This window comes from Stigmatopora argus, chromosome 19 (assembly GCF_051989625.1).
Source record: "Stigmatopora argus isolate UIUO_Sarg chromosome 19, RoL_Sarg_1.0, whole genome shotgun sequence".
NCBI classification, from domain to species: domain Eukaryota; kingdom Metazoa; phylum Chordata; class Actinopteri; order Syngnathiformes; family Syngnathidae; genus Stigmatopora; species Stigmatopora argus.
Genome location: NC_135405.1, coordinates 5,213,341 through 5,239,664, shown reverse-complemented (window position 1 = coordinate 5,239,664; position 26,324 = coordinate 5,213,341). Strand labels below are relative to the sequence as shown.

Genomic DNA, 26,324 nt, shown 5'->3' with positions numbered 1-26,324 from the left:
TCGGCGAACTGTCCATCGGCCAAACGTCCGTCGACGAAACGTCTTTCGGCGAATCGTCCGGTCCAAGGAAAACATTGCACACTTCACGTTTTGGCATTTGATCTTTAAATAATTTAAATATATACTTATATATCTTTATATATTATTTGTGCGTGGTGTTAATATACAGTGGCATATTATTGTGTGTGTCCATGGAATGTATGTGTGAGTGTCATTGTGTTTGTTCATTTTTTTTTTCTTAAAGCAAATAACATTCTCATGCACACAAGTGTTTCAAACACAAGAAGCGAGATCCATTGAAAGGTAGTCCAAGCATTTTTTTTCTTTTCTTGTTCAGTGGAAATAGCTGCAAACTGAATGGAACATGAAATGCTTTCTGCGCAGTCCGTGGCGGCAGCGGCATCTTGTCGGGGGGGTTGATCCGCTCGCCCTTCACCTTATTTCTGGAGGTCACACTGCAGGAGTAATACGATGGAGGGGTCACCCTTGGCCGCCTCTTTGAACTCATCCAGAGAGATCTGATCGTCGTTGTTCTTATCCATCTTGGAAAAGATCTTGTCCACCCGCTGCTGGGGCGTCAGCCCGTCCTCGTTCATTTTCATCATGATCACGGTGCCCACCATTTTGTAGATTGCCTGTGAGACGGCAAACATAAAAGGAGACAACGTTCAGGGTGACTCTATTTAGTGTAAGCAGGTTTGTATTTTTTTGTACATAACCCTAGGTAGAACATGCAAACATATTATATATAGATTACCTCTATGCTTAGTGTGTATTTTATCCCACAGGTATCTTATTTTATGCATATTAAGCTGGCCAGCAAACCCATATTTGTTTATCCATAAATTTAGGTGTTTAACCTTTGTAGCTAATGTTCCCTCTAAGCTGCGCGCGTGCGCAATTGCGAACTACTCTCGTCTTCTCTGCGCACAGCAAATCATATGGAGCGCACAAAATAAAATCCCAATTTTTTTATTAATTTTTTTAGCTGTGAGGCAGACGCGCAAACCACTCATCCGCCGGGCCGCCCATTCATAGATATTAATCATTACATTTTATTATTACTAAATCATTTATGTGTAGTAGACATACACCTGCTTATGGCAGGTGTGTTACTGGTGTGTGCCCATAGCGAGCAATGATGATGTTGCTCACACCGGTACTCAGTGTGCTCAGGGAGGTTGTCTTTCTGCCCAGACAAACAAAAAATTTGAGGGAACATTGTTTGTAGCACTTTGATTTTCAACCAATTTCCAATCCTTACATGGCAGACGCTGTTTTGGATCGTCATCTTTAGCTGCCTTATTATTCGAGCTCCCCATTTTGAAGTGAGTTCGTATGCAACCACGTAGTAGCTTTTTTTCCTTTTTCCGCCCTTCGTTTGTTTTTCCTTAGGCTTATCTTTATTTTTATTTCAGAACTACACACGCAACCCATGTACACCGTTGACGTTATATTCGTGCCTACCGGCCCACAGCATAGGACACTTCCGAACTGCCCCAAGTTTTATAGACCTGGGCTCGAACCCTCGGTCTCAGAAATGTGAGGCTGACGTGCTAACCACTACCCACCGGGCCGAGATAGTATTCTAAAATTCTAATTTGAAGTAATAGTCCAACAACTATTGTAGAATAAAGACTCATTATTTAGCCAAACAAAAGAGCAAAAGCATTCTTTTTATTGATAAATTCTTAAAGCCATTATAGTTCTCTTGCCCTATTTTCAGCACCATGGACAACAGCTGTTACGCCTCCGCCCTCTAGAAGGCATTACAGGACAATGAAAACTCAGACAGTGCACGTGATTCACACCTCCGTTTTCCCACTTGCCTGTTTTTTAGAGCTCCCAGACAAAAAAAAGCCCCAGGCGTGGAGAAATTGTGTGAAGGCTAATGTGACTCATACACACGTTCTCCCTTTTTTGTGTCTAATTTTTGTAGTCACTTCATAGTTTCATAACACGTCTTAATAATAACAAAAAAAATGAAACTGATGCAGGGTTCATTAAGGAAGATGGGTTTATTTATGTTTGGCCTTCTAATATATGGCATATTCATTGTGGAAAAATATATTATATATGTGGGAGTATATAATATTCGTTTATTTCTCATTTTTTACTGTCCAATTTTTGTGTTTCTTACAAAAAAAAGTACATTCATTTCCAAAGCAAAAAGATTGAAATTTTCCAATTCCAAAAGTTGCGAACAGTTTTTGCCAAAAATATGCGATTCCAACTAAATTTGATGAAAACATTCCAATTTATTTTGTTATGGCCCTATTCATTCCCAGCGGGAAGATTATAACACAAAATCAAGAGGAAATAACTCAAAAATATATGAGATAGTATATATAATATATGAGAAGTGACTCCAAAATGCCCTGAAATCAACGCCGAAATAATCCAAAATGTATATTATCAAATGACCTGAGAATGCCCAAAAATTTGCAGGAAGTGAGTGACTCAAAATCAACAGGAAATGACCTATAAATAGCAAAAAAATGACTAATTACCCACCATTTTATAAGAAATTCATTCAGTTTATTTGAACTGGGAGTTCAACTGTACTCCCAATACTACTTTTCTCTTAGTCCCATTGATGGCGCCAGATTTCCAATCCATTTTGACTGGGAGGGGGCGAATGACTGTCACTGGAAATGGATTGGACATCTAGCGCCATCAATGGCAGCATATTAATAAATTACCAAGGAAGTGACCCAAAAAAGCCCAAATTGAACAAGAATTGCCTGAAAATCTATCGGAGGTGACTCATGGAAGAACATCGCCAAAAATGTATTTTACAGTTCTTATGATGTTTGCATAGCATCACAATTTGCACCTATGAAATATAAAGAAAGTCATTATCTGAAGACATTCATGCTAATCCCCATCACTTTAAAATTTGAAATTAGATTTAATTGTATTTAATATGCATTTTATTCATCAAGGGCTCAAAACAAGAGGATCATATTAGACTGAAAGATAGTGGATTCAATTAGGAGGAATCATCTGCCTACCTCAATGATTTCCAGCATCTCCACCCGTGTTATCTTGCCATCACCATCCAGGTCATACATGTTGAAGGCCCAGTTGAGCTTCTGCTCAAAACTACCCCGCGAAGTGATGGACAATGCGCAGATAAACTCTCTGAAGTCGATGGTGCCATCACCATTCTTGTCGAAGGTCCTAAACGCATGCTGGGCGAACTTGGATGCATCACCGTAAGGGAAGAACTACAAAGAAAAAGGAGAAAACGAAATGAATGTCATAAATACACGGCATCGTCATACAATATTTGGACGTCGATGCATGAGACTTTTTGAGATTTCTGCAACTGGAATACTTTGACTTTTTGAAGGAGAACATGCCATTAAAAATGTCATTATAGCTTGCTATAATGGGCAATTAACAATCAAGTCACGGAAGAATGACCAGAACAAGAAGCCAGTTCAGGCCAAGGTCTTACAGCTTGAGGCTTATATGATACTTAAATGTACGCTAATATAGGTTTGCCACTCTTAGTGCTGCCATGATACATATACAAAATATACAGATCTTTCCAAAGATGTGCTATGTATGGGACAAGGACGGCACGCACTTTTTTGTATGTCTAAAATAAGATACAGTAGGTTCCTAACTTACAAACACGATTGGCTCCAGATGAGCGTTCGCAAGTCGGTTTGACGTCCAAGTACCAATTACATAGGTACTGCATCTACTACTGTTGTTATGATCGCGGCGAGACGTCGTGGCGTGGTCAGAGGGATTTGGACCCAGTAGTGGGGAAGCAGGAGGGGACGAGGCGAACTGTGCTCATGATAATAACTTTAATAACTCAGGAAGCCTTACAAAATAACAAGGACTTGTACATCCAAAACGAAACAAAACCGGAGCATGGAGAACAGTACCTTTGCAGCGATGTATGCAGTATCACGCAGTACGATCCGACAATGAATACCAATTCAGTCGTGTTTAAATACACACATCCGGAAGTAATCATGAATCACTCGCAGCTGCTCGAACCCAACGGCAAGGCAGGAAGGACAAACGAGCTGCTCCTGACAACTGTGGCGGTACGCAGGGCACAGAACATGTTCAGCTTAATGGGCGCAACATGACAGTGGTGCTAGCCTGTGGCTTGTACTGTACTGAAAACGAGTGGAATACGAATTGGAAGAGAATGTGAACTTTCTGCAACCTACATTTGAATTTCAACCCTCAAGTTAAGAATCAAAGCTTAAAACAATTACTGTAGCTGATTATTCTCTGGTGTGCTGATTATTTATGTAAGTTGGCCTCTCCTTATTAAGTACAGCTCTCACACAGACTCCTTGATTGTGATGTGAAATGGACTGACAGCCATTTAAGAAGCGAAATTGATTTTTGATGTTGCAGGAAATAAATGGTGTTGCGGAGTTTTTATATTACTGATTTTACAAGCCATAAATATGATAAGCTGTTACAATACGCAGCAAAAGAAGCAACACCTAAATGCCGCTGGAAATTCGGAGCTGGACAAAAGTGACGCTTCAGACCAACCATTCCATCATGGGATAAGATGGAAGAGCTGTCGGCGCTTACCAGGCCGGAAACGGAGTTGAGGGGTTCTACTCTGCTACTGTTGATTCTTCAGCTCCAGACTACTGAGGAACTGTGCGGATAAGCTTGGAAGAGTGACTCTGCATATTCTCTACCTCGGTCACAGTCTACAGAAGTTCCCCATCTTGTGGAAGACATCCTGTGTGTGGTTGCAGCTTTATCCAACTCTACAACATATTTTTCTTGAGTCTATACCCGTTTTTGCTACCGCGACCAAGATGGCACCGCTCAATTGACAGCCAGTGGCGGTACCTCTGTCCGCTCTTGCTCGTTTTGTGTTTTTGCTGCTTTTCTGTCTTAATGATTTGATTTGGTGATTCTTAATGATCCCATATACTTTGCTTTGCCTTATACTTTGTGTTTTTGCTTTGTTGTTCTGCGGCCTTTGCGACTGTATTGTCTAACTTGTAACTATGCCTTTCCTGAATCTGCATTCTCACCCTCTTGCTACTGTCACAATGAAATTTCCCGAATACGGGATGAATAAAGTTATTCAATCCAATCCAATCCAAGAATCGTTACATCAACTTATTTTTAAATGCGTAAAGTTAATTTGTCTTATATTTCCATCTCTTATGGGTCAGTCACGACTCACAGTTGGCAGGGAACTCATGATTGTTAGTGCCGATTATGCAATGTGGTGTGTGGTGTTGATATAAAAAAAACAGTATATGTACAGCTGCTCTTTTGTTGAATTCCTTTGAAGAGTCTCACATTGCCAAAAATGTTAAAAACTAATATGTCTATTCATTAAGACTCATCCCTATCTGTACCTGTACTACATTGTTGTGGTTGGGTTTGCAAGTTAAATGTCAGGCACGGTTGGCGTGATGAGAGCTCACGTCAATGATTAGTATGAGCTTGGCATGGGGCTATGCTAGTCTAAAAAAAACACACACACACACACACCGAAGACATACACCCACTGTTGTTAAGCAGAACATTAAAGTCTCTCTAATCAGGCTGCAAGATGGCACTGGTGTTCATCCAAACACTTTGACTGGCAAAGGGAAAGGCGGAGACACTTGACGAGTCGCACTTCAACGAAAGCCATTTCACGCATACTGGATGCACCAGCGGAGCAGATGCATAATTCAGTCAATGACTGAGCACACACACTGGTGGTATATCACAAAGAAGCTCATCAAGAAGAGAGAAAAGGATTTAGCAAGTTTGGGTTGAAAATAACTCCTCTAGCAGCATCCCCCAGATCCACAGTTTGTGTTTGCTTGCTGCTCTTCAGATAACAGCTAAGCTGGACAGACATCTTGCAGCTTAAAAGCTTCCAGTGATGAGCTTGCAAGGGTCAGGATTTCAAATAGGGCAATTTAGTTATTCCATGCACATTTTGTTGCAGTTTGGGGAGTTGCAGATTGCATTTAACTGGATTATATTCGACAGCAGTTATGTGGAAAATAAAACAGATCAAATAGAGAGAAAAAAAACACTCACGAATGACATCAATCGCCAATTTGAAATGATTGTTCTTTTCATTTCCTGTACAAATGAATTGTGTTCAAAAATGAAATTAATAGAAAGTGGAAAGGGAAATGTGAAGACAGGGGTCCTGAATATTTATAAGGAAAATGTATTAGTATCAGAGGTGTGCCGTCAGGGCCTTTAAGGCCTTATGTGAATCACAGACTGATGTTAATTATATTTCGTCCATGAATACTTATTAAATAATTCCAAATTGTCAGTTAGCTTCCTTTCATTACTTTTCCCCCTTGTTGCATTGCTTCCAGATGTGTGTTTTCATATTGAAGCATTTAACCAATCACATTTCAGCCATTATTTGTTGCCAGGGTCAGAAATCTGCCTCAAGGCCTTCACAATCAGTTCTGCAGGCTCTGCTGCATTAAACAAGCGTCGATAAGACTGTTGCTTTAACCAATCAGATTTCGAGTTGGCAACACCACAATGCATTGTCGCAGGCGTAGGGATATGTCATTGCCTTGTCGCAGGCGTAGGGATACGTCATCGCTTTCACCAACTATGATTGGCTAGTGATTAGCCATAGCTACCAAACTGTATTGGGAGCGAACTGCACACGCAAATATGTTGTTGTGTTGATTTAAAGCCATTTTCAAGACGGACTATGCCAGAAAAACGACAGGACAGGCTCGACTTGCAGCATTAGCTTCGATGGCGATAGAAAAGAAGGAAGAAAGAAAGGAGGATGGATATTGTGTACAGTTAAAAAGGATTTTTGGTGAGTAAAATATGGCTATATTCCTAAATAATATTTCAATTGTATGAAATTCCCGGGGAAAGTCGTCCTCCGAGCCCGGTTCTGATATCTGAAAAGCTCCAGTGTTTGTATTTAAGCTCCAGTGTTTGTATTTAATCAATAAATGCTGCTAATAAGTGGATTTTATCCCATTTTTGTGCATTGATTTATTGATTATTTTTTTATGTGTCCCAGCTGTAGCTGCAGTAGAAGTTTTATAGCCATAAAAGGCATCACTAGGAAATGCACGGACCGCCACTGATTAGTATATAGTATATATATTTTTAGGTGACAGAACAGTGCAAGCCAGCGTTTAATGAAGTTTTTGATTGGGTCAAAGAAAGGAGTGTTGCTCACAAGCTACCAAATTTGAACAAGCCCTAACCTTTGAAAACAATTGTCAACCATATTCAAAATGGAGAAATCAGACAGTGCTCAAATTATGACACGCTCAGGTGTGAAATGTCTAATTGTTACCATAGCTTGTTACAACATGGATGATAAGTACTTTGTTATAAGCTTTTCTACGCCTGTCATCTCTCATGCCATGCAAGCAATGTGAGGGGAAGCCTCTCTCTCTAGTCTATGGTCTTCTGGCAGCGAAACAGCAGAGGTGGTAGCCCCAGGAAACACAGAGGATGATACGCTATGTAGAATGGTGCCTTACTGCAGCAGATGGCGTCAGTAAATGTGTATATTCATTTCCAATTTGCCTGAATTTTAGCAGCCCTCTGGCAATATTTTAGCTGACTGTGTACATCCACCATGGTCCAAAAGATTAATAATAGAGGCCAAAAAACATCAGTAAAGCAATTTTTTTCCATGTGTAAAAACAGTAGCTCGCCATAGTTGCAAGATGCCACAAAATGGCACCGTAGTAATTTACCCGAACACTTAGATAGGAAATCATTGTGTTTTGCGTAGTAGAGAATAAATCGGCAAAGATAGTGAATGCTGATTCTCTAATATCCAAGTTTTCAGTGCACTCTACAGATGTGAGTTACTTAATACAGAAACTTGTAAATTGTGCTTATATGAGTGTATGATCAATAGCTAATAGGTTTGACATGGTAAACATAAAACCAACCCATAAGGTGAAGATATCCATAGCTTAATATTACTAAAGGTGTGTACTTTGTCTTTGCTTCTCTGTAAAATTTATCAGAGTCAAACCATCAGTAGTTTCTTATGCTTTTGTCAGTCTTGTGTGTTACCAGAGGGGTGTGTAAATAATACCCAAATCTCATGCATCACTCTACAAACAATATCAGGTGCAGTCAAGCCCTTTTGAAGCATCCAGCAAGAACTCACTGACCGTTATTTCTTATGCTTGTTTACATTCTTCTTACTTTTCTTTAGCGCAGAGGCTTGGAAGGAGAGCGTGGGAATACAATATATGCATATTTCATTGCCGTGGGACTTACAGGGTGTGATTCTGTGCGTTTGAGCCCATCCGCGTGAGAGGAACAGTGCCTGCTTTCACTCTTACATAAAACCTCAGTGACATGCAAGGCAGAGGCTGCAACTCATCCAGAACACTGTTAATATAATGCTGTCACTGCTTCTAAGGCTTGAAAAAAACACTATAGAACAGACAAATACAAGCACTCTCCAAAACGGATTCATTCATTTTCTGAACCATTTATCCTCACAGGGGTCGTGAGGGGTGCCGAAGCCTATCCCAGCTAACTACAGGCACCAGCTGGGGCACACCCTGAATCAGTGGCCAGCCAATTGCAGGGCACAAGGAGACAGACAACCATTCACGCTCACATTCATACCTCAGGGCAATTTAGAGCGTTCAACCAGCCTACCGTGCATGTTTTGGGGATTTGGGAAGAAACCAGACTACCCTTAGAAAACCCATGCAAGCCCGGGTAGAACATGCAAACTCCACACAGTGAGGATTGACCTGGTATCGAGCCCTCAACCCCAGAACTGTGAGGTCGATGTGCTAACCACTAGGTCCCCCTCTCCAAAATGCTTTTTAAAAGTACTGTTAAGATTCCATTACATTGTGCACAAGTAAATATTTCCTAAACATAATACATTTTAATGTACTATTCACATTTGCATTGAACATTTTTAAGCAGTCATATCAACAAACACTAGTTAAACCATGTCATTAGCCGTAATTCATGGGCACTATTACAACACCTTCAATGTTCTCGGCTCTGACTTATGCTTATTAGAGGCTTAACAATCATAATTATTCAACATTTCAGCACCAGGCAACAGCACTTGCATTAATTAAAAACAAGTACCATAAATGGAGGTAATACAACATGGCAAATACAGGCTGTGGAGCACAGGTATCAAACTGTGGCCCCCCCAAGTCAGATCCAGCCTACCACATAATTTTGTGTGGTCTTTATGTTGCTTGATAAAATACCAAATTTCCACATTGTTGTCACATTTTTAAAAAACTGAAGAAATGCAAACACCAAAAAAAACTAAAAGGTATTGCTGGTCTCTGATTTCACACCCAGGTATTATTTTATTTGTTTGATATAAACTTATATCCATTGTGGCCCCTCTGAGGGAAACCCTAACGATGAAAAGGAGTTCAACAACACTAATGGAACTGCTAAAAATATTTGTCATAACTGTAATTTTGCACCAGTCACTAACTGTAACTTACTCAGAGGAGTACACTTTCAATTTCAGATTCACTACTTGACTTGGCTTGTCATCATAACCTGACAATGCGTGCAATATTTACACCATTGCAGTTTCTTGCATCATCGGGGCTGAATACCTCATTCGTTCCGAATCAGATTCAGACAGGCGGCCAAGCAGGGTAGCAAGCAGAGTGTGACTCATCACTTGGCTTCCATGCTTGGCAGGTGAACCTGGGGTTTACTCTCTATTTCATGTGACGCAGTTTACTTGGCAACATCCATGCACAAGCAGCTTGGGGGAGGTGAGTGCAGTTCTTTAAAATGCTCATCATCATCATCATGCAACCATTTTCTCGCTTATTCGGGTACAAAGACGATGACAGATCAACAGGTACAAGAGAGGGTACAGTGAGAATTCACATGGGAGAATCCAGTGGCGGGCCGTCAGGGCCTTCAAGGCCTTCTCTGCTGGCCTAAGAAATATCTGAATGATATATTATATTTTGTCCATCAATACTTATTAAATAATTCCAAATTGTCTGTTAGCTTCCGTTCATTGCTTTTCCCCCTGGTTGCACTGCTTCCACATGTGTGTTTTCATATTGAAGCATTTAACCAATCACATTTCAGCCATTATTTGTTGCCAGGGTCAGAAATCTGCCTCAAGGCCTTCACAATCAGTTCTGCAGGCTCTGCTGCATTAAACAAGCATCGATAAGACTGTTGCTTTAACCAATCAGATTTGGAGTTGGCAACACCACAATGCCTTGTCGCAGGTGTAAGGATACGTCATTGCCTTGTCGCAGGCGTAGGGATACGTCATCGCTTTCACCAACTATGATTGGCTAGTGATAGAGTGGACTAGCCAGAGCTAACAAACGAGCGAGCTGCACAAGCAAATATATTGTTGTGTTGATTTAAAGTGATTTTCAAAGACGGACTATGCCAGAAATACGACAGGACTGGCTCGACTTTCAGCATTAGCTTCAATGGCGATAGAAAAGAAGGAAAAAAGGAGTATGGATATTGTGTACAGTTAAAAAGGATTTTTGGTGAGTAAAATATGGCTATATTCCTAAATAATAAATAGAATTGAACATATGCATCTAAATTAGTTGTATTGAAATAGTTAGGTCTCAAAATTAGGCTTCTCATTGTGTGAAATTAAACACCGATGTAAATATTTTGTTTTGTGCCTAGTTCTGAAAATGTGTCTGCGCATGAGTACTATCATACACAGAATTATAGTGGTGATGTTTTCTTGGGTTTATCAGCAAAGTGTGTACAAGTAAATTAAGGACACGATGACAGTGTTTCAGAGAATATCACCAGCTCTTGTTGCAAATGGTTTACAAAGGCGATATGTCAAGGATGTGAAATTTCACACACTGTGACATATACACGCCTCACTGTATGAATCGTCACATCTAGCCACCCATCCATGTTGGCTGGACTGGTGTCAATAATACCGCTGCATAACTCAGAGAAAATTTTAAAATCCAAGTTTTCCCTTCCATTGAATCTGACTAAAATTTGTTTTTGAATTAAATACGATCAAAATCCTTTGGTTATGGAATGCATTCATCCATTCTTTTCCAAGACCACTTCCCTTGCCCATTCACACCATACTTGGCATATTTGTTTCCTTGTGCAGTACTTTTTTTTTACTATGCATTTCTTTTTCATCTCATAAAAGTCAGCAATTTATTTGATTTGAAGTCATTCTTGAAAAAGCAATACCAATTCAGAAACAGGAAGTGAAGTCAAATAAAACATTATTTTATATCCATCCCTTGCTTTAACATTTCCCAAATGATGATTCCCTCCACAAAAAGAGGAAAATAAATTAGAGGAAACCCAAACAATACTTAGTTATCATAGGTTTCTTAACAGTGTACAGTGGTACCTCGTGATACAACATGCTCGTGTTACGACGAAAATTTTCGATCGAATAATTCACTCGCGATACAATTAAAATTTCGAGATGCGACGAAGCCAAGTGGCCATGACATGAGAGGCTGTTTATCATTGTAGCGCACTGTTTTTTGCGCGTCTCTTTCGTGTATATAACTACTATATCTACAAGGACTGAACGATTTATTCAGACTAGTTTCGACCAGGAAACACACAATGCGCATGCACGGGCAAAAAGAGGGCTTTCTGGGTAAATAAGTATACTCGTGCACACAACACCCATAGGCAATGGCACCCTTTCTCAGAATAAAACTTCATTACCCACAATCAATACGTGGGAAGCTCAGCTATTGCATTTCCTGTTATTCTTTCTAAGGAAAGGAGCTCCCGCGATCGCACATTTAAGCCCATTTCTCATTGGCAAGTGGTCGTGCGTTATCCTATTGTAAGGACATTTGTGTGCATCATTTTCGGAATATTTTGAAGGAAATACAACAACAAACAGTCCATCGATAACGAACGTGAAGATGGAGGCGTGGCAAACAACTAACCCGGCCAGAACGAAGGTAACAAAACATTAAAACAAAATTAGAATTCAGTTTTGTGTAAAGTTACATTAAACGTATGTTTGAGTGTGTCTGCATATATGTATCAAAGTAAATTTAAATGTGTTTGTTCATTTACAAGTCCCGTGGATAAAGTGCCCCCGAACACCCCCCCCCTCCGCCTTCGTGTGTGTCGTTGTCTCTCCCCTCCGCGAAATGCGTCTAATTGTACATCTATTAAACACATTTTATTACTATTAAACCACTCGTTATTTATTCCTTTGTCAATATATGGCCAATTAGAAGAAATAAAACTTTTTTTCCGATCCAATATCCTGTTTTTGTTGTTTTTTCAGAGGGCGTCAACAAATTAATTTGTTTTCAATTCATTTCAATGGGAAACGTTCGCTCAAGTTACGAAAAGCTCGACATGCAATCTCAGTCTCGGAACGGATTACAATCGTATGTCGAGGTACCACTGTAGTTAGAAGCATGATGGCGATCGGGGAGTGATTTTGCATCGAGCATCCGCAGAAGAAAAATACTAACATCTGAGTACTCAGGTGTGAGTCTGTCACTCTCACACAGGCATGAACACACAGATTGTCAAACAGAAAATCTCTTATCGTTGAGTTGCATGACTCCATCAATGCTAATCACTGATAAATAATGCAGAGACAGTTGCATACTATTCCTGACTATACCCTTGCTTTCCAGCGAAACTGCTCCCACCAAATACTTATACAGTATACCACTAGCCTCCCCCATTACACATGTACACACACAAACACAAGCAGTAACTCTTCACAGGAACAATCTGTCCTGGTAATGTGAGGTCACAGCAGACCGTTTTTCCACTTATCATCTGACTGGATTTAAATAAAGCCCTATCATGGATTCTCTGTTGCCTAGAAACACAATAGGATGCATCAATAATGGGATTTTCCTTCCAACCTACAGGACCCTTTTCAATTTTTTTCTGCAGCTTTTCACATTGTGAGGGCTTATGCCTCTTTTTTTAGGGTTAGGGGTTGGTAAATATTTAGCCTCCATGCATTTTCCTGCATCCTTAATTGCTAATTTCCTATAAAGGTTATATTTTGTGTCATTCCATTAAAAAAAAAATGCATCACTGGGAAAACATCAAAATATGTTTTTGTGAGGTTTTCGATTCAACATTTCGACAGGGGAAAAAAATGTTTCATTCTTTGCTAGTTGCTAGTTGTCAGTTGATGCATGAGCACATTTGGCATTTAGAGGAAGTGCTCTTGTGACCTCAGTGCCCATGCAGGAGGGTCTTATGTAACGGCAGCACCCTCTGGCATTTCCTGGCACCGGTGATAAAAGATTAATGCTTATTCTTACACTACTCATGATGCAGGCTGCCATCTGAATTTTAATAAATTGGTAATCATGCAATTACAAAAAAAATGGCTTCTCTATACATAATTCTAACTATAATGTCAATTTCCCATGCAGTGTCCAGTACTGTGGTGAATATTTATTTTTATTTCTATTTTGCATTCCATAAAAATGAGTTACTTTCAAAAATGCCAGACACCTAACAAATAGTATTGTCGTCATATTGTCAGTTTAATTGTAAAATACTATCACTAACTGAATAAGTCATTGAATAAATTTACACCCTCTGCTTAATGAGATACAGAAGGCTACTCATTAGCGTTTCCTATCTCAGATTAGCCTGTGTGGTTTTGATTTTAATTTTATATCACACAGAGTGGCCCAAGAAATTGAATTTTTTGGTGCATAGTGCCTGACATGAGCAAGTGATAACACTGCAAGATGAATTCATTGAAATGTTGAAGTGGTCTATTAGGAATCACAGCATATTTTAACAATGCATTCGTACAGGACAACTACCTCTGCAGGATGTAGTTTTAAACAAATTTAAGTTCTATCATCTCTTAAATGGCAAGTTTTAAAGGTTTCATTCATTATTAACAAAATATGTTTCTTCCACTTGGTTTTATTGGATTGTTAAAACATTTTCATTTTTTTGTGTCGCCCTGTACCTACCATAAGCGTGTGCGGTCGTTTGGTCGCCGGTCTTTTGGTCGCCGGTCTTTTGGTCGCGGTCTTTTGGTCGCCCAGACCCAAACAACAGGCGACCAAAAGACCGGCGACCAAAAGACCGGCGACCAAAAGACCGGCGACCAAAAGGCCGGCGACCAAAAGACCGGCGACCAAACAAGTTAAAACAACACGGTCTACGCATCAATAAAAGCAAACAATGGCCATGAGCAGTTTCACTGAGCGGACGTGTGAGTGTATAAGAGTTTGTATGTGCATGAGTTGTCCCGTTAGGAAGGGACGTCAAGTTCTCCAACAAAACACAATAAAAGTACGGGAAATTTGGAGCTTTTCTTTAGCCTAATAATTAATAGGGCATTAAGTATGACTAAATAATAATTCACAGTTTGTATTTAGGGAATTTGAGCAACGATTTAAATGGTAATTATCAATAATCTTCCGTGCGACTAAAAGACCGGCGACCAAACGACCGAGTACCCTACATAAGTACTCATACATGTGCAGATTATTATTATGTTTTAGACTTTCTTTGCTAATGAATCTTTGATAATTAAGACAGTTATGTAGTTTAGAGGTCTACCTGAAATTTAAATTTAAAAGCCCATTATATGTGTGACTGAGGTCAATATGTGGGACTGACCTTCACATACAGTTGCTGGAACTCATCAAGGTTAAGGCGTCCAGTCGGACAGTCTTTCAGGAAACCCTTATACCACTGCTTTAGCTCATGTTCATTGAATTCTGTGTTCTTCACTAGATCTTCCATCACCTCAGGGGTCAGCTTGCTGTTCTGTTTCCCCATTTTGCCTGCACAAGAAAACCAAAAAGCACACATTTCTTTACAAAAAAACATTTGTTTAATTCATCAGTCGTTAAAACTGAGATTCACAGAGAAATTTGTATTTTTATGTGAGACGCCAGAATTTTATGTGAGACCAGAGGTCTCGGGTTGTATTTGCCCTCACTGATGAGGTCAGATGTAAAACATGCACCTTTTCTCGCCTCCTTTGAACAACTGCTTGCCCTGGTTATATTAGATTTTTCATATTTAGAAACACTCAGCCAGAGCCATTGAAATCTCTTCATCTATAAGTCTCATACATTCATTCATTCATTTTCTGAACCACTTAGCCTCACAAGGGTTGCAGGGCATGCTAGAGCCTATCCCAGCTGACTTTGAGCACCAGGCGGGGGATGCCCTGAATCGGTGGCCAGCCAATTGCAGGGCACAAGGAGAAGGACAACCATTCACACACACTCATACCTTGGGGCAATTTAGACTGTCCAATCAGCCTACGATGCATGTTTTTTTGAATGTGGGAGGAAACAACAGTACCTGGAAAAACCCACGCAACATTTAAACTCCACACATGTGGACCAACCTGGATTCAAACCCTGGAACTTTGAGCAACCCCATCTGACTTTGGGTGAAAGCGAGAGTACACCGTACACTGGTCGCCAGTCAGCCATAGGGCACACAGAGAGACAGACAACCATTTGCACTCACAATCATAACACCACCAGGGGGGATCAAGCCCGGGCCTCCCCACACCGAAGTCAGGCGAGTAAACCCTACACCAAGGGTCGGCAAGAGCCATAATGGATGAAAAAAATATATATATGCCTGGAGCCACAAAAAATTCAAAGCCTTATAATGGAGGCAACACCTGCTCTATGTATCTATATTAGCGTACTAAAAATGAATAAAAATGGCTACAAATACATCTTGGATTGGATAAATTTATTCATCCCGTATTCGGGAAATTTCGTTGTCACAGTAGCAAGAGGGTGAGGATGCAGAAATAGGAAAGGCATTTAAGACATAAATAGATAGGTAATAAGTAAGTTAATAAATACATAAATAAATATATAAATAAATAAGCATGTTGCTGATATATATATATATATATATATATATATATATACATATATATAAGCACATATATACATACATACACATACATATATAAGCACATATATACATACATACACATACATATATAAGCACATATATACATACATACACATACATATATAAGCACATATATACATACATACACATACATATATAAGCACATATATACATACATACACATACATATATAAGCACATGTATAAATACATACACATACATATATAAGCACATATATACATAGATGTACATGCATGCATACGGTAGGTCTTAACACTCAGCCATTTGTTTTGTTAAAGAGCCTGACAGCTGATGGGAGGAAGGATCTGCGGAAGCGCTCCTTCCTGCAATGAGGGTGCAGCAGTCTATTGCTGAAAAATTGAGCATTCATGATTAAATGTTCATTTTACCTGCACTGCATTCGGTACAGAAAGGCACACCACGTGACTGCTCTGTTGTATGATGCCACCTCAAGTTTAACTTCCTTACAGTATTAATGAAATGCTTTAATGAAATTAAAGAAATGCAATATAGAAATCAGATTTTTGATGTCATTTTTATTTTGAGGATTTGACAAAACAACAACGAACGTGCAAGGTGCCCTTACGCCATCTGTGAACGGGTTTCCATGCATTATTATCTCCTGGGTTGCAACAAAACTTTCAGCAGTAGTAGAGTTTGGTGATGCAATGTACTTCTTAAATTTATTTCTCTAGAAGTAATGCATTGGCATTTTTTCTGTTTTTCCCAACTGGGCACTCGGCTGCAAATGTAGCAAGCCTTACCTGGAAATGTCTTTCCATATCACTCTTTTTGTGTTTTAACAACTTTTCCCTACAAAGCGAACATTCAGGCAATCCTTCCGCAATGGCAATAAATGCAAATGATTCGGTCCAAGAAATGTCAAATCCTCTGTTATTGTTCTCTTTTCCCTTTCTTCCTCACACAGTGACTGGTTTGTTTACAACAGCCACTTGCCCTGCAGAAAGAAACGCGTGTCCAAGGCTATGACGCAATTCTTTGTTGACAGAAATAATGACATTTAATATTTATTCTACACATTATTTCAGCATTGAAAATGTTAAGAATGTTTGTGTCATGTTTGTCCTACAAAAAACATGAAAACAAAAAATATATTTCTTCCATGCATGCAGAAATTAGTCAAAGTGAAAGTGATTATTTGTTGTATTCATTGTTTCATCCCAGTGACTGTATATGTCAACTCCTAAGTGACAATATTGGTGAAATTACAGTATTTAAACCAAAAATGTAGTTTTCAATTTACAGTTCACCCAATCAAATAAAACTGAGGTTTTCATGATATTAAAGTCGACATAAAATCACATATTATGCCGAATTCTGATGACCTGATTAACAAGAACATTGACTATTACAACAATTGATGAATGTCATCACAACAAGACAACTGAATTTTGAGTTGCTATTTAATCCACTGCATTTAAGCAAATCAAGGCTATTCTTTCATACGATTTCACAGAAAAGCTGATTGGAAAAAAACACTCACAGATGAATAATATTTTCTTGATGAAATAAGAATGGAAAATAATTTACCTCATGAATTTCAGGACAACAGTTTTGTACAAACAAAATAACCCAGCAAATGAAATCAAGCTATTGCAGGGTTCATTTGAGCAGTTATGGTGTGATGATGCAATCCATTCCTGTTGCTGAAAACCACAGTCCTGCAATAATGTTCTCATGAATGCATAGTAACTCTGTTGCTTACAAAGTAGTCATCAGCGAATGGGTAGCAAATGGATGCCTCAGCCAATCCTGGATAAGGTGCGATGTCACTCAAGTGAAATAAATAAATCGTATCACAAAAACTTTTGTTGTCATTATTACCAGTTCTATGCAACATGTCACATGACCAAACACGGGAAACAGGTAAGTGTAATTAATGTGGGATATACAACTTAAATCAAGCCTAACTCTTTGATATTGTCATTTCTGTTGTCTTTTATCAATGTCATAGATCAGGGGTGTCAGACTCGGGTTGGTTCACGGGCCGCGTTAACATCAACTCGATTTCATGTGGGCCGGACCATTTTAGATATAATATTTAGATTTTTTTAAATGGATTAAAAGACCTGAATATTCCGTTTTTTATAGATCTAAAACAATGTTTATTTTAGCTTTTTTTAATTTTTAGATTTTACAAAATGATTTTTGAACTAAAAACAGAAAAAAATGGATTAAAAAAATACAATTATTGATTTAAAAGGGGGAAAATCAGGAAATTTAATATACATCTATACTCTTCATTTTAATTTGATCCTAAAACAGAAAGTCGGCACTCATGATTTATTTTCCCGGGCCACACAAAATGATGCGGCGGGCCAGATTTGGCCCCCGGGCCGCCACTTTGACACGTGTATCATAGATTAAAAAACATGCACTGTCAATATTAAAACTGTTTAACTCTACTAAAAAAAACACAATCATCATGTCAGGTGTAGATAAAGTGCTTACATGTTAAACAAAAGATATCCTGGGAATTTCCAATAAAAACAATCTCTGAAATTCGACAAAAGTAAATAAAAAATTATGAGAATAGGAAATAGCACCACCTGCTGCTCTTGGTTGTCCTGGATAGACTCCAGCCCCCCCCCCCCCCCCCCCCCCCCCCCGTGACCTTTGTGAGGATAAGCGGAACGGAAGATGACGGAATATCAAATAGGTGAAACATGGAACCTTTTCTACTGACGATCTCAATGATTTGCTAATCAGTGAATTTCCCAAGGCTTACTGTCATGTATTCCCTTGTGCTGACTAGTGTAGAATTCAGAGCTTATATTGTAGTGAATTTCAGAGGACAGTCAAAAATGTTTGGCTCAGAGGTGAAAGTGAGCAAACAGATCATATCATGTCAGCGTTTCGCCTGATATTCGATGTTGTCAGACTAGATGCTTCAGCCTTGATACAGCAGCTGACAGAAACAGATGTGTGTGTGAGCTATGGGGAGACTCCAAAGAAATGCCTGCTGCAATATACCCCACAAAAAACATCAGGTATATCCATGCTGTTTAATGCAGGGGTACTCATTTAACTTCCCACAAGTTTACTTATGCAAATTCATGCCTTCCTTACCATCAAATTGATGATATGCTGGGCCACCCACAAGTGCAACACTACTAAACGAGTAATTATTTTGTCTTACAAATTATTTGTACACTTTTCTGCACTCCCATTACAGATTCATACTAATTTCCTGATAAATGCACTCAGTTTAACATGGCGAACATGATCTACGAACAGTGTTACCTCTACATACGATCAGCTCTACTTACGACATGCTCGAGGTACGGTGAAAATTTTGATCGAATAATTCGCCCTAGATACGATCAAAATTTCGAGATGCGACCAAGCCAGGTGGCCATGACATGAGAGGCTGTTTTTCATTGTAGCGCACTGTCTTTTTTTGCTGCATCTCTTTCGTGTATAACAGCTATCTACGAGTACTGAACAATTTATTCAGACGAGTTTCTCCTACGCATCGACCAGGAAACGCACAGCGCGCATGCGCGGGCAAAAAGAGGGCTTTCTGGGTAATGAAGTATACTCGTGCACACAACACCGATAGCCAATGGCACACTTTCTCAGAATAAAACTTCATTACCCACAATCAATACATGTTATTCCTTCCTTAGCCTGTTAGCTCCCGCGATCACTCATTCAAGACTACTTCTCGTTGGCAGGTGGTCGTGCGTTATCCTATTGTGAGGACATTTCTCTGCATCATTTTCGGAATATTTTGAAGGGAATACAACAGCAAACAGCCCATCGATAGCGAACGTGAGGGTGGAGGTGTGGCAAACAGCTAACCCGCCCAGAACAAAGGTAAAAAAATAAAAATAAAATATAATTCAGTTTTGTGTAGTTACATTAAACGTATGTTTGAGTGTGTCTGTATATATTAATCCAAGTTCATTTAAATTTGTTTGTTCGTTTACAAGTGTGTTGTTGCCGTGGATAAAGTCCCCCCGAACACCCCCCCCCCGCCGCCGTTTATGTCGCTGTCTCTACCCTCCGCGAAATGCTTCTAATTTGACTTCTTTTCAACACATTTTATTACTATTAAACCACTAGTTATGTGTTACTTTGTTAATAGATGGCGAATTAGAAGAAATAAAACATTTTTTCCAATCCAATATCCTGTTTTTGGTGTGAGGGTTGGAACAAATTAATTAGTTTTTAGTTCATTTCAATGGGAAACGTCCGCTCGAGTTACGAAAAGATCGACATACGATCTCAGTCCCGGAACGGATTAAGATCGTATGTCGAGGTACCACTGTAATCCCATTGTCGTGACACCAAAAGTCAAGAAATTAGACTGCGTTATCTGAGAAATGGTCTTTAAGAACTAATATACAGAACGATTTCCTATTATGTATGTCAAAGCCAAAATGTAAGGAAAACTGTATAGACTTTTGTTGAACACAGACTAGTGTTACAGTAAGTGCTGAAAACAGGCATAAAATAAGATTCCCTTGTTAATACACTCAGTGTAGTTGATAAAGTGCTGCCCTCCAAGGGTAAAAGGCTTTTTTTTTCTTTATGGGCATCCCCACCCATATTACTGGTTTTGGTTCTGCAAGCTGAATCTCTGCCTGTTTTTTTTTGGTCATGGTAAGAAAAGAGAATCACGTTACCACATCATTATATTGGGCGAGGTGTAAAATCCTCACCTGATGGCCGAAAAGGCTACTTTCTACAAATGGATGATTTTCAGAGAGACATATTTAGTATGCTCTAGCTATTGATTTCTTGGAGGTATCATGAAAAAAGCAACCCCAAAAATTGTGTAAAAAAAGTTCAATGTATGTCTCCTGTAAGAGAGGTTTTAATGACTTCTCCACAGGTCTTTCTTCATACCCATCTAGATCTTTATGTGAGTCCTTCAGTTTGAGAAGAAAATCCACTGTAAAGGTCGAATTTTTCAAGTTGGATTTTCAGGTTGCTGCAGAACAGTGATTTTCATCTTGACCAGGAATTACTGAATGCCGAGTGAATCGTGAGCAAGCGTGTTGTCATGGTGATGCAGCCACAAGTTGTCCTGTCACAACTTTTGGCTCATTGACAGGAGCAAACACTGCAACATCTCTTTATAGATAAAGTCGAACCATATCGAAGAAAAAATATTTGTTTGTAGTCAGATGACAATTTGAACCTTGAAAGATGAATCTCATTCCAAAGAATTCCGCGTTTCTGAATGAATTCACTGTCATTGTAAAGATGCCTCATTTGTCATTCCTATTCTTTACAGCCATCACATTAACAAAACCATGGCATGCTATGCCTCAGGACATGACTATCTTTGTGAGTGAATACATATTTGCAATGTTCAAGCACACACAAAAAATGCAAATACATTCCTCATCATTCATGACACAGGTTACAGACATGGATCACAGCCAATGTTCCCTCTAAGCTGCGCGCGTACGCAATTGCGCACTACTCTCGTCTTCTCTGCGCACAGCAAATCATATGGAGCGCACAAAATAAAATCCCAATAATTATTATTATTTTTTAGCTGCGAGGCCGACGCGTGAACCACTCATCCGCCGGGCCGCCCATTCATAGATATTAATCATTACATTTTATTATTACTAAATCATTTATGTGTAGTAGACATACACCTGCTTATGGCAGGTGTGATACTGGTGTGTGCCCATAGCGAGCAATGATGATGTTGCTCACACCGGTACTCAGTGTGCTCAGGGAGGTTGTCTTTCTGCCCAGACAAACAAAAAATAAGGGAACATTGATCACAGCTATAATGTGCCATTTGGCCAGAAATCTAAGTTCAATAGTTTGCGTATTGTATCCAAGACATAAAGCCTTCCATTTTCATGATAACGCATATGAGGGATACAGAACTCAAACTGAATTTTGAATGTGAAACAGGGATTTGCCGGGGGTGCCAGAGCCTATCCCAGCTGACTATGAGCACCGGGCAGGGGACTCCCTGAATTGCATGTTTTTGGGATGTGGGAGGAAGCCGGAGTACCTATAGAAAACCCACACAACCCCAGGGAGAACATGCAAACTCCATGCACAGAGGACCCACTTGGGATTGAACCCTCAAACCCAGAGCTGTGAGGCCGACGCCCTAACCACTCGGCCGCCCTGCTGATAGCGTTATCAAGGATAAGCAAGAACAGGACATGCAGGAAACCTAACATTTCTTTTATAAAACATTTTGCTAAATTGTAATGACATATACCATATTTCAATGAGTTACAATTATTCCTAGTGAAAATATTACTATTATAACTACTACATTTCTGGAAAAATATTTTTGTTTTGCAATTAATAAATAAGTTATTATATATATATTATTCAAACATTTCTTACCGTCTAAATGTACGTTCAAAGGCATTGAACGCACACACTGTCTCATCTAATCTCATTTTATTAACCACGCTATCTTCACTAAGGTAGCGAGGGGTGCTGGAGCCTATCCCAGCGGACTTCGGGCCATATTTCAATGAGTTGCCATTATTCCTAGTGAAAATATTACTATTAAAACTACTACATTTCTGGGAAAATAATTTTGTTTTGCAATTAATTAATAAATTATTATATCTATTATTCAAAAAATTATTACCGTCTAAATGTACGTTCAAAGGCATTGAACGCACACACTGTCTCATCTAATCTTATTTTCTGAACCACGCCATCTTCACTAAGGTTGCGAGGGGTGCTGGAGCCTATCCCAGCTGACTTCGGGCCAAAGGCGGGAGACACCCTGAATCGGTGGCCAGCCAATCGCAGGGCACAAGGAGACAAAGAACCATTCACGCTCACACTCATACCTATGGGCAATTTAAAGTGTCCAATCAGCCTACCATGCATGTCTTTGGAATGTGGGAAGAAACTGGAGTACCCGGAAAAAAACCACGCGGGCTCGTAGAGAACATGCAAACTCCACACATGTGGATCTACCTGGATTTGAACCTAAGTCCCCCACTGTGAGGCCAACGTGCTAAACACTCATCTGCCGGGCCGCCCACGCCCATACTGTCTTGCTTAATAAAAATTTCCACTATCCAAAAATGGGTATAGGGGGCTCATAAAAATCCTATGTTTGAGGGCCGTTGTCCTAGTTGGTGAATAATGCAGATAAACGAATTACTACATAAGGGTGACTGGAATAAATTAGTTTTTTTCTTCTTTTTTTCTCGCCCAAAAACGAGAGAAAGCCAAGATGCACGTTCAAGTGCATGTACATACATTTGCTAAAAGCTTGCTCTGACACACCTTGTGAAGAACATGCAGCAGACTGCCTAGGAGATGGACAAGCTATTACATAACACAGTCTCCCTTACCATTATTCGCTAACAGGGGATGACCTTGACTGAGCCCTGACTTCGAGAGGAAAATAAGCTCGAACAATTCAATTTGGTGGTGCAAAACTGAAAAATATACATGCATGTATATGTGTGTGTGAGTTGTCATTTTGCTTGATAAGCAAGGGTGGGATCATTATGAAAGCAGATTAGGAGGTGTGGTCAAACCTGCACTGGTTGGCAAAAAGTAGCAGATGGGATGATGTAGGTTATGGAAAACACTACATCTCCATCTTCCTCTCTCTGTAATGCACACATAGGCTCACAGGCACACGGGGTTGAAACTTACACTTGATTACAGTTGCAATGAATTAAAAAGATTTCTATTGGTTGAGAGCAGAGGTCTGCAACAAAGTCAGATGCCTTTTCACTTTTTATAATTATTTTTAAATCAGAACAATAAGCCATCGTTCATATGTGAATTTGAAGACCGCAACTCATACATTAACATAATCATATTTTCTGATACCGTATTTATATCAAGGTTGGCAAATCATCCACTGTAATTTAATGGAAGCAGAGATGATGACGCATTAGAGTACATCGCACAGTTAAAAAAAGGGTTAATGCATAAATAATGTATGCATAAATAATAATGCATAAATAAATACACAAATAAAGGCAAGAATAACACCACCTACCTGAAGAGTCGAATAGAGAAGTCCGATCTACTGTTTGGAGCGATCCAAAACTGCGAAGACAATAAAAGAAAAAGCGTCCTTAGTCGAACCACCAGGTTCACTTTTGTTAGTTATCGTTCTTTTAAATGTTTTCTTACTGTGTGTATTTGTATTTAATCTGATAATGAGTGGTGCAGGTGCGTAGGATGCTGCTGCTAAACGCACACTGTCGTGATGCACTGAGCATGAGACACAGAGGGAGAGGGGGAGATGCGTTTATCTTCTCTATGCGTGTGCGCGTGTTTTCCCGATCTGCACGTGACATAAAATGGCATAAAATAGCCTATTAACGCGTGAAAAAAATGCTACAGGGCATAATTAATTAGCAAAGTACACAAAGCCTCGGCCACAGCGCTGCCTTCCTGCAATTTTGATTCTACACTGACGTCATCTTCGTCTTTACCAGTTTGGAGCCATACAAAGTACGCTAGCATAAAGCTATGTTTTGAAGCTAACTCGTTCGAAAGTGGTTTTTTGACGGGCTTTTGGAAAAACGTGTAGACTCTATCTAAATAAGTGAGTTCCTCAACAATTATTGTACTGTAAATGAAGTGATTTAATGTGTAAATGAATGAAGAAGTTTGGTGCTCTAAAAGTACTTCTAATTGACGAATTTGTTGCTATGTACAAACATCGTGCTACCTGGCAAGCCAGGGTTATTAAAATGGCTCTATTTTATACATTATTTTCACTAACTAGTATAGCACAGTTTTAAAACAACTTTGCAGTAGTTCAAGCGCATTAAGGTCAGCCATTTCGTGAACACGAAAAATGGAAAACACTGGTGACATCATGTTTTTCTATTATTTCATGCTTAATATCAATTGTCATACGTTTTTTCTTCTCACTACCCTTCATTGCACCGGCGTGCTTTGGACCCTCTGCTTTTTCACTTAATTATGCACTGATTAATAAAAGAAAAACACAAAATACGGCCGATTAGAAAGAGACATACTCGGCCACCTGGCATCGGGTACGTCTTGTGTGCTCGTATCTCAAATTTGTCTCTTATCTAAGGGCAAAAATTTGCTCAGAAATGTCCTCATATCTCAAACTTCTCATATGTTGGGACATACGTATGTCAAGGTACAGTGGTATCTCGAGATACGAGCTTAATTCGTTCCTCGTAACTCAAACGAACGTTTCCCATTGAAATGAACTAAAAACTAATTAATTTGTTCCAACCCTCTGAAAAAACACCAAAAACAGGATATTGGATTGGAAAACATGTTTTATTTGTTCTAATTCGTCATCTATTAACAAAGTAAGACAAAACTAGTGATTTAATATTACTAAAATGTGTTTAATAGTACTAAAATTATACGGATTTCGAAGGGGGGAGAGACGGACAGACAGAGGGGGGGGGGGGGGGTCTGCACGGCAGTACGCTCGTAACATAACAAACAAATTCAAATTAACTTGGATTATGATGCAGACACACCAAAAATAAGTTTAATCGAACCTAACACTAAACTTAATTCTAATTTTGTTTGATATTTTGATACCTTTCTTCTCCCGGGTTGGCTCTATTTGCGCCGCCTCCACACTGACTTTCAGTCAATATCGAGGGTTGTTTGAGTTTGTATTCCCTTCAAAATATTCCCAAAATGATGCACACAAATGTCCTCACAATAGGATAACGCACGACCACTTGCCAACGAGAAGTAGTATATACGCCATTCGCACTGACTAACAGGGAAAAAAACACTGAAAAATGCAACGCTCCGCCCAGTGCTCGCAGAGACATTACAAAGAGGGAGTTGCGACCAGAGACATTACACAAGGGAGTTCCAGGGAGAGAGACAGTGCCCATGATGTTCTTATGAGCAGCATCTCGCGTCCGCTGTCTGCTCGTATATGAAAATTTGTCTCGTATCTCAAGATAAATACTATTTGCCCGAAATTTTACTTGTATCTCGAATTGCTCGTATGTCAGGCCACTCGTATGTCGAGGTACCACTGTATTACTTTATATTGACTTTGTTTTTCCACCATTAAACAATTCAACGATATACCATATTTCTGCAAATAGTGTGTAACATAATGGCAAAACACATTTCAGAGAAGGTGAAAATCATTAGTTCACAGTATTTTCGATTTTGCCAATGCATCTATTTTATAAAGTACAGTGTCACAAAGCATAACATTTATGGAGTGCAAAGGGAATCTGCATAAAAATAAGTAAATAAATATTAAAGACAGCAAATTCCTGTTCTTAACAATAGAACTTAATGTATGGTTTTTATATTGTCTTCAAACTAATTATGAAGTGTTTAATGAATAAAAGATTACCATAGTGAACTGAACGTGCAAAACCGAAATATTTCAATACATCCATGTGAATCGTAATCATTCTAAAAATAAATATATATGACTATATGAGTATATAAATATATATGCA

General features: G+C 39.2%; 2 protein-coding genes across 4 annotated transcripts in view; one reads left to right on the top strand and one right to left on the bottom strand.

The window, feature by feature from the left end:
- Positions 1-88: 88 nt before the first annotated feature.
- On the bottom strand, positions 89-24,173 carry vsnl1a (visinin-like 1a). Its single transcript, XM_077586969.1, has 5 exons — positions 24,022-24,173; positions 23,885-23,934; positions 14,599-14,765; positions 3,015-3,230; positions 89-635 (listed from the first exon to the last, which is right to left on the bottom strand). Exons 1-5 carry the CDS (start codon positions 24,108-24,110, stop codon positions 438-440), a joined length of 720 nt encoding a protein of 239 aa, XP_077443095.1. The 5' UTR covers positions 24,111-24,173; the 3' UTR covers positions 89-437.
- The window catches only part of LOC144064419 (uncharacterized), a 40,826-nt gene continuing 38,644 nt past the window's right edge, over positions 24,143-26,324 (top strand). The window contains exon 1 of one of the 3 annotated variants that reach the window (XM_077586951.1): positions 24,143-24,439. The gene's annotated coding sequence lies outside the window, so the exon portion shown is untranslated. The remainder of the gene's footprint in view (positions 24,440-26,324) is intronic. The other 2 variants (XM_077586952.1, XM_077586950.1) reach the window with 2 other exon arrangements.

What these genes read in the sequence shown, in the direction of transcription:
- vsnl1a (XM_077586969.1), bottom strand. Translation starts at nt 24,110, where the DNA reads ATGCTCAGTGCATCACGACAGTGTGCGTTTAGCAGCAGCATCCTACGC. An exon ending in ATTAAATACAAATACACACA is followed by an intron (nt 23,935 to 24,021) that starts GTAAGAAAACAT and finishes TTGTCTTCGCAG; the next exon opens with TTTTGGATCGCTCCAAACAG. An exon ending in AGATGCTGGAAATCATTGAG is followed by an intron (nt 636 to 3,014) that starts GTAGGCAGATGA and finishes GCCGTCTCACAG; the next exon opens with GCAATCTACAAAATGGTGGG.